Source organism: Quercus lobata, chromosome 10 (genome assembly GCF_001633185.2).
Source record: "Quercus lobata isolate SW786 chromosome 10, ValleyOak3.0 Primary Assembly, whole genome shotgun sequence".
NCBI classification, from domain to species: domain Eukaryota; kingdom Viridiplantae; phylum Streptophyta; class Magnoliopsida; order Fagales; family Fagaceae; genus Quercus; species Quercus lobata.
This window is the reverse complement of record NC_044913.1, coordinates 13,854,350-13,863,104: the sequence shown is the minus strand read 5'-3', so window position 1 is coordinate 13,863,104 and position 8,755 is coordinate 13,854,350. Positions and strand designations below refer to the sequence as shown.

At 40.2% G+C, this 8,755-nt stretch overlaps 1 protein-coding gene across 1 annotated transcript in view; it reads left to right on the top strand.

Moving 5' to 3' along the window:
- Positions 1-1,650: 1,650 nt before the first annotated feature.
- LOC115963029 (DExH-box ATP-dependent RNA helicase DExH12-like) overlaps positions 1,651-8,755 on the top strand; it is a 7,744-nt gene continuing 639 nt past the window's right edge. The window contains exons 1-4 of the mRNA XM_031081912.1: positions 1,651-2,059; positions 2,146-2,198; positions 2,381-2,656; positions 2,867-8,755. The exon at positions 2,867-8,755 is cut by the window's right edge and continues 639 nt beyond it. Coding sequence (XP_030937772.1) covers positions 2,427-2,656; positions 2,867-8,755 — 6,119 coding nt within the window. The 5' untranslated portion in view covers positions 1,651-2,059; positions 2,146-2,198; positions 2,381-2,426. The remainder of the gene's footprint in view (positions 2,060-2,145; positions 2,199-2,380; positions 2,657-2,866) is intronic.

Here is an 8,755-nt window from a genome sequence, read left to right as displayed (position 1 = left end):
TCCACACAACATAACCCAAAAAAAAAAAAAAGATTAAATAGTAATAATCAAGCTGTATCTCTCTTCAATAACTACTTAAAATCTAAAAGATAGAACAGCAGGGAAAAATCTTAAAGAAACAAACTTACCTTCTTCTTTTTTTCAAACAGTTGCATAATTTTTTAGTGGTGCATTGGTTAGGTCCAAGGCAAACTTCATATATGCCACAAAATCTCTTTCTCATGATTTGACTGCCTTCAGTTCCTACACATAAATCAAATGCACTCAATTTGCAGAGGGTAAGAAAATGTAAATATTAAGTATTCTAAATTGCACAATGGATTCTGCATAGCCACCTAGCCTAATCATTTCAAAATATGCCCAAAGGATCCAAAAGCCAAGACAAAGTATTCAAATTAAGAACTTTCACCCTTGACCATAACACTATTTGCCTCATAAATAAACCAACATATTTTTATTAAAGCACCCATCTACAGCAGAGAATTAAACAATCAGGTCACAGAAATCCACACATCAATAATCCAACCTAGGGTGAGTTTGGTTCAGCTTTTTGTAAAAGTGTATTATGAAAAAGTGGAGTTTTCAAAAAGTGCATAATGAAAAAGTGGAGTTTTAAAAAGCTGAGTGTTTGGTAAAAAGGGGTACCTAGTCTTCAAAAATACAATCAAGTTAGTTCACCCCATCAGCACACCCCATTTTTCATATAGCAAATATATACACCCATGAATATAAGTTATAAAAAAGAAATACATGACTTAATGACACATTGAACAGCAAGATGCAACTTAGTGATCATGGGCCATCATCAAATAGTTTATGCTAGTTCATTTATTCTATTATTCCAATACATATACAACAGTTACTTTGATAGGCCTTTTATCAAACACCTAACAGATGTAGCCAAGAAATAGAACTTGATTGAAGTACAGGTGTTGAAATTGAGGAACTTGAAAAAAAAGAAAAGAATAAAAGATCAAAAAAAATTACATATATTTATTTTGATTGATGGTATAATGACTTAAAAATGAATGAAAATATGTAATTTAATTCAAAGTAAAATTGAATCGATCATGCCTCTAATTATGTTATGCAAACCTAATCCCTAAATATGATACACCACCAATTTCAGGCTTAAGCCAAAAAATCCAATTTATATTTAATACATACAACAAAAGAATTAGGCATGAGGATATAACCTTATTGCAACCGATGAACACCACTGTTAGTCCAGCAAATCCATCTCAAAGAGCTACTTAATGGTCATCGCAATTTTCTTCGACACACTTATTCCATATGTTGCCTCTCCATCAAAATGAGGATGTATCTGCTACTTGGGCAATTGGAGCTATTGAGTTGTGTCGGAGAAGGTGGAGCCGTTGAGTTGTGGGAGAGAATGACTGATGGTGGTTCTAGGTTGTGGAGAGGAAATTGACAATGAAGATGGGCAAAGAATCCGGTTTGAGAGAGCAATTTTTTTTTTAATTTTTTTTTATTGGGTTTTATGTATAATCGGGTTTTAGAGAAAAAAAAAATCAGAATTTTTTATTTTTATTTATTTATTTTTTATAATGATGTTGACTCAGAAAATTATGGTACCAATAGAGGTTTCGATTAGATTATTCGGCCTTAATCATTGTCACATAACTCAAATATTAACAAAGGCCATAGAGTCCTAACTGGCCTAAAGTCGGTGTTGGCGAAGACGATAAACATTTGTTTTCTTTCTTGCACAAGGTTTCTGAAACAGTTGGTGTTGGCGAAGACCATAAACATTTGTTTTCTTTCTTGCACAAGGTTTCTGAAACAGTTGGTGTTGGCGAAGACGATAAACATTTGTTTTCTTTCTTGCACAAGGTTTCTGAAACAGTTGGTGTTGGCGAAGACCATAAACATTTGTTTTCTTTCTTGCACAAGGTTTCTGAAACAGAGAATTGGTCATAATAAGCGTTTTCTCTCTCTCTCTCTCTCTCTCTCTCTCTCTTCTTCAGACTGAAAATTCAGAAGAGCCCTGAAGACTTTTTCGACTGAGCCAACTCGGTTGCAACTCAATGGACCAAAAGTGAGCCTCTGGTTTTACTTCATCTTTTGATCTTTCTTTTGTGTGTTTGTTTTTTGATACTGATTTTTATATACTCTTTGCTGAAGAAGCTCTGCTTGTGCTTGCAATTCTAAAACGGTACTGCTTCGCCATACCAGACGTGAGTCTCTTCTTCTTTCTTTCGATTATTTTTATTTTAGGTTTGAATTTGTTAAACCCCATATTCTGTTATACACATATTGTTTTTTTATTATTATTTTGATTTTAGAGTTTGGTGAAATTTTGTTTTAGATAGAAGAGGAAACTTGCTTATATAGTTTTTGTTTTGGGTTTTGATTTTAGGTTTAGAGGGTGTGAGATTGTTTTGGATTGAGGAGGAATTTTGGAGATGGCACATATGGGTGGAGGTGCTGAAGCACATGCCAGGGAGAAGCAATATGAGTATCGAGCTAACTCGAGTCTGGTCTTAACCACTGAATCTCATGATACCCGTGAGGCTATGGGTGAGGCTGAATCTCTATGGGGAAAGATTGACCCCAAGAGCTTTGGTGACAGAGCATACCGAGGAAAACCCTCAGAATTGGATGAGAAGTTTAAGAATTCGAAGAGGAAGGAGGAGTGTGACCCGTTTTTTGAGCCTTCACCTAGTCGCCAGAGCAAGCGTCACCGCCTTCAAGAAGAGAGTGTATTGAATTTATTTGAGGAAGGCGTTTACCAGCCCAAGACGAGGGAGACGAGGGTTGCCTATGAGGCTTTGGTGCTTGGTGTGATTCATAGCGAGGAAAAATTGGGTGGGCAGCCGCTTGAGAAGTTTAAGAATTCGAAGAGGAAGGAGGAGTGTGACCCGTTTTTTGAGCCTTCACCTAGTCACCAGAGCAAGCGTCACCGCCTTCAAGAAGAGAGTGTATTGAATTTATTTGAGGAAGGCGTTTACCAGCCCAAGACGAGGGAGACGAGGGTTGCCTATGAGGCTATGCTTGGTGTGATTCAGCAACAATTGGGTGGGCAGCCGCTTAGTGTTGTTAGTGATGCTGCCGATGAGATATTGGCTTTACTTAAGAATGAGACGCTTAGGAACCATGATAAGAAGAAGGAGATTGAGAAGCTTTTGAATTCTGTACCGAATGCTGTTTTTGATCAGTTGGTATCGATTGGAAGGCTTATTACGGATTACCAAGATGGGGGTGGTGATGTGGCTGGGAATACCGGTGATGATGATGTGGGTGTTGCAGTTGATTTTGGGGTGGAGGATGAGGATAGCGATCTTGATATGGTACAGGAGGATGAAGAGGAGGACAATGATGTGGTGGAAGCTTATGTTTCTGGGGCTATGCAAATGGGGTTTGCAATTGATGATGATATGAGCCTTAATGCTCTAAGCATTGGTGCTTATTGGCTTCAAGGGAAGATCTCTGAAGCATTTGAAAAAGAGATTGATCCACAACAATGCCAGAAGCTTGCAGAAGATGCGCTTAAGATACTCGCTGATGGTGATGACAGTGAAGTTGAATCAAAGCTGCTGGTGGTTCTCCAGTTTGATAAATTTAGTCTTATTAAGTTTCTTTTGAGGAACCGGCTGAGGATTGTTTGGTGTACCCGTTTGGCAAGGGCTGGAGACGAAGAACAGAAGAAGAAGATTGAGGAGGAAATGATGGGAATGGGACCGGAATTTGCTGCAATTGTGGATCAGTTGCATCCCACAAGAGCTAGTGCAAAAGAAAGGCAAAAGAACTTGGAGAAGAGTACTAAAGAAGAGGTTCAAACATTGAAGGATGTGAGTGGTGAAGATGAGGACAGAGGCAAGAAAGGGGTTGTTGATAGAGATGCAGACAGTGGTTGGGGCCAGCGCCAGTTGCTTGATCTTGATAGTATTGCTTTTGAACAAGGTGGTTGTTTGGTGTCCGAAAAAAAGACTGAGCTTCCGGATGGGTCTTATAGGCATTCTAGCAAGGGATATGTAGAAATTTATGTGCCCGCATTAAAGCCAAAACCATTTGATCCAAATGAGAAACTTATAAAAGTATCTGACATGCCAGACTTGGCACAACCAGCTTTTCAAGGAATGAAGGAGTTGAACAGGGTACAAAGTAGAGTCTATGAGACAGCCCTTTTTAAAGCTGACAATATCCTCTTATGTGCTCCCACTGGGGCAGGGAAAACTAATGTTGCAGTGCTCACCATACTTCAGCAGATATTACTTAACAGGAATTCAGATGGCTCATTTAACCATAATGATTATAAGATTGTATATGTGGCACCTATGAAAGCTCTTGTTGCTGAAGTTGTCAGCAATTTATCCTATCGTTTGCAATATTATGATGTCAATGTCAGGGAGCTAAGTGGAGACCAGTCACTAACTCGCCAACAACTTGAAGAAACTCAAATTATTGTCACAACTCCTGAGAAGTGGGATATCATTACGAGGAAGTCAGGTGACCATACTTATACACAGCTTGTGAAACTTCTTATCATTGATGAGATTCATCTTCTTCATGATAACAGAGGACCTGTGCTTGAAAGTATTGTAGCTAGAACTGTTAGACAGATTGAAACTACAAAAGTGCATATTCGGTTGGTTGGGCTATCTGCTACATTACCTAACTATGAAGATGTGGCAAAATTCTTACAGGTTGATTTGAAGAAAGGATTGTTCCACTTTGACAATAGTTACAGACCTGTCCCTCTTTCTCAGAAGTATATTGGAATCACAGTAAAGAAGCCACTGCAAAGGTTCCAGTTGATGAATGATGTCTGTTACGAAGAGGTAATAGCTGTAGCAGGAAAGCATCAAGTCCTTATTTTTGTCCATTCGAGGAAAGAAACAGCCAAAACAGCTCGTGCCATACGGGATATTGCTCTTGCTAATGATACTCTTGGTAGATTTTTGAAAGAGGACAGTGCAAGTCGTGAGATTCTCCGTTCTCAAATAGATCTGGTCATGAGCAATGACCTTAAAGATCTTTTGCCATATGGTTTTGCAGTTCATCATGCTGGGTTGACAAGGGCTGACCGCCAGCTTGTTGAGGAATTATTTTCTTATGGGCATGTGCAAGTTTTGATTTCTACTGCAACACTTGCTTGGGGTGTGAATTTGCCAGCTCACTCAGTGATTATTAAAGGGACCCAGATCTATAATCCAGAAAAGGGAGCTTGGACTGAACTTAGTCCTCTGGATGTTATGCAGATGCTGGGTCGCGCAGGAAGGCCCCAGTATGATTCTTATGGGGAGGGCATAATCATTACTGGTCATAGTGAACTACAATATTATCTTTCACTAATGAATCAACAGCTCCCCATTGAAAGTCAGTTTGTGTCCAAATTGGCTGATCAATTGAATGCAGAAATTGTTCTTGGAACTATTCAAAATGCTAGGGAAGCCTTTAATTGGCTTGGGTACACTTACTTGTATGTCCGAATGTTGCGGAACCCTACACTATATGGTTTAGCACCTGATGCTCTCGCAAGAGATAGGGATTTGGAGGAGAGGAGGGCTGATTTGATCCATTCTGCTGCAACCATATTGAACAAAAATAATTTGGTGAAGTATGATAGAAAAAGTGGATATTTCCAGGTCACGGACTTGGGTCGCATTGCTAGCTACTATTATATTACTCATGGGACTATATCCACGTATAACGAGCATTTGAAGCCCACTATGGGTGATATAGAGCTTTGTCGGTTGTTCTCACTCAGTGAAGAATTCAAATATGTTACAGTGCGACAAGATGAGAAGATGGAACTCGCAAAGCTTTTAGATCGTGTTCCCATTCCTATCAAGGAAAGCTTGGAAGAGCCTAGTGCCAAGATTAACGTTTTGCTGCAAGCATATATTTCACAGTTGAGGCTTGAAGGCCTTTCATTAACATCTGACATGGTGTTTATAACTCAGAGTGCAGGACGTCTCCTGCGAGCTCTTTTTGAGATTGTCTTGAAACGTGGATGGGCTCAATTGGCTGAGAAGGCTTTGAACTTATGCAAAATTGTTGACAAGAGGATGTGGAGTGTTCAAACACCTATTCGCCAATTCCATGGAATTCCAAGTGATATTTTGATGAAGTTGGAGAAGAAGGATTTGGCCTGGGACAGGTATTACGACCTTTCATCTCAGGAGATAGGGGAGCTTATTCGCATTCCAAAGATGGGAAGAAAGCTGCATAAATTAATCCATCAATTCCCCAATCTTAAACTTGCAGCATACGTTCAGCCAATCACTCACACAGTTTTGAGGATTGAGCTGACAATTACAGCGGACTTTCAGTGGGAGGACAAAGTTCATGGATATGTGGAACCATTTTGGGTAATTGTGGAGGATAATGGTGGTGAATATATTCTTCATCATGAGTATTTTATGCTGAAGAAGCAGTGTATTGATGAAGATCACGCTTTGAATTTAACAGTGCCAATTTATGAACCGTTGCCGCCTCAGTACTTCATCCGTGTTGTGTCAGATAGATGGCTTGGGTCACAAACTGTTTTACCTGTATCTTTCAGGCACCTCATCCTGCCAGAAAAGTATCCTCCACCGACAGAGCTATTGGACTTGCAACCACTGCCTGTGACAGCCTTAAGGAATCCAACTTATGAAGCTCTTTATAAGGAAATCAAGCATTTTAATCCTGTTCAAACTCAGGTATTTGCTGCTTTGTATAATACGGATGACAATATCTTGGTTGCTGCACCAACTGGAAGTGGCAAGACCATATGTGCTGAGTTTGCTATTTTAAGGAATTTTCAAAAAGGAGCTGACAGTGTTATGCGTGTTGTGTATATTGCGCCCCTTGAAGCACTAGCTAAGGAACGCTATTGTGATTGGGAGAGGAAGTTTGGTAACAGTGGTCTTAAAATGCAGGTGGTTGAATTAACAGGGGATTCAGCTACAGATTTGAAACTTGTGGAGAGTGGTCAGATAATAATCAGCACTCCAGAGAAATGGGATGCTTTGTCACGTCGCTGGAAACAGAGGAAACAAGTTCAACAGGTTAGCCTCTTCATCGTTGATGAACTCCACTTGATTGGGGGTCAAGGTGGTCCCATCTTGGAGGCGGTGGTTTCCAGGATGAGATATATTGCAAGTCATGTTGAGAACAAGATTCGTCTTGTGGCTCTTTCAACTTCTCTTGCAAATGCAAAGGATCTTGGGGAATGGATTGGTGCTACCAGTCATGGCCTTTTCAACTTTCCTCCTGGCATCCGTCCATTGCCATTGGAAATACACATTCAAGGGGTGGATATAGCTAATTTTGAAGCAAGGATGCAAGCAATGACGAAATCAACATACACTGCAATTGTTCAACATGCCAAAAATGGGAAGCCTGCTCTTATTTTTGTTCCAACAAGGAAGCATGTCCAACTCACTGCTGTGGATCTGATGACATACTCAGATGTGGATGATGGTGAGAAGAAGCAATTTTTATTGCAGACCCCTGAAGAACTCAAGCCTTTCATTGACAAAATTAAAGATGAAATGTTGAAAGCCACTTTATGTCATGGAGTGGGCTACTTGCATGAGGGTTTAACTAATTTGGATCAAGAAGTTGTGTCACAGCTGTTTGAGGCTGGGTGGATTCAGGTCTGTGTCATGAGCAGTTCAATGTGTTGGGGAGTTCCGTTGTCGGCCCATTTGGTGGTGGTGATGGGTACACAATATTATGATGGTCTGGAAACTGCTCACATTGATTACCCAGTTACTGATCTGTTGCAAATGATGGGTCATGCCAATCAACCTTTGTTAGATAATTCTGGTAAATGTGTCATCCTTTGCTGTGCGCCTCGCAAAGAGTACTACAAGAAGTTCTTGTATGAAGCATTCCCAGTTGAAAGCCATTTGCACCACTTTTTACATGATAATTTGAATGCTGAAATTGTTGCTGGAGTTATTGAGAACAAGCAAGATGCTGTGGATTATCTTACATGGACATTTATGTACAGGAGGCTCACACAAAATCCCAACTATTACAATCTTCAGGGAGTTAGTCATAGGCATCTTTCTGATCACCTGTCAGAGCTTGTAGAGAACACATTGAATGATTTGGAAGTGAGTAAGTGCGTTGCTATTAAGGATGATATGGACCTTTCTCCTTCAAATCTGGGCCTGATAGCTTCATATTATTACATCAATTACACTACTATAGAATGTTTCAGTTCTTTGACTTCCAAAACAAAGATGAAAGGTCTTCTGGAGATCCTGGCTTCAGCTACAGAGTATGCACAACTTCCTATACGACCTGGGGAGGAAGAGGTGGTTCAGAGGTTGATTACTCACCTGAGGTTTTCATTTGAAAATCCCAAATGCACAAGTCCACATGTGAAAGCTAATGCACTTCTTCAGGCCCATTTTGCAAGGCAAACTGTGGGTGGGAACCTAGCATTGGACCAACGTGAGGTGCTTCTTTCTGCAAGTAGATTGCTTCTGTCAATGGTTGATGTTATTTCTAGCAATGGCTGGCTGAGCCTTTCCCTTCTTGCAATGGAAGTCTGCCAAATGGTGACACAGGGCATGTGGGAGCGTGATTCCATGCTTTTACAGCTTCCCCACTTCACAAAGGAGTTGGCCAAGAAATGCGAAGAATACCCTGGAAAGAATATCGAGACTGTTTTTGATTTTGCAGAGATGGAGGACGATGAGAGGCGTAAGCTGCTGCAGATGTCAGATGAACAGTTGCTGGATATTGCACGATTTTGCAATCGGTTTCCCAATATTGATATGACATATGAAGT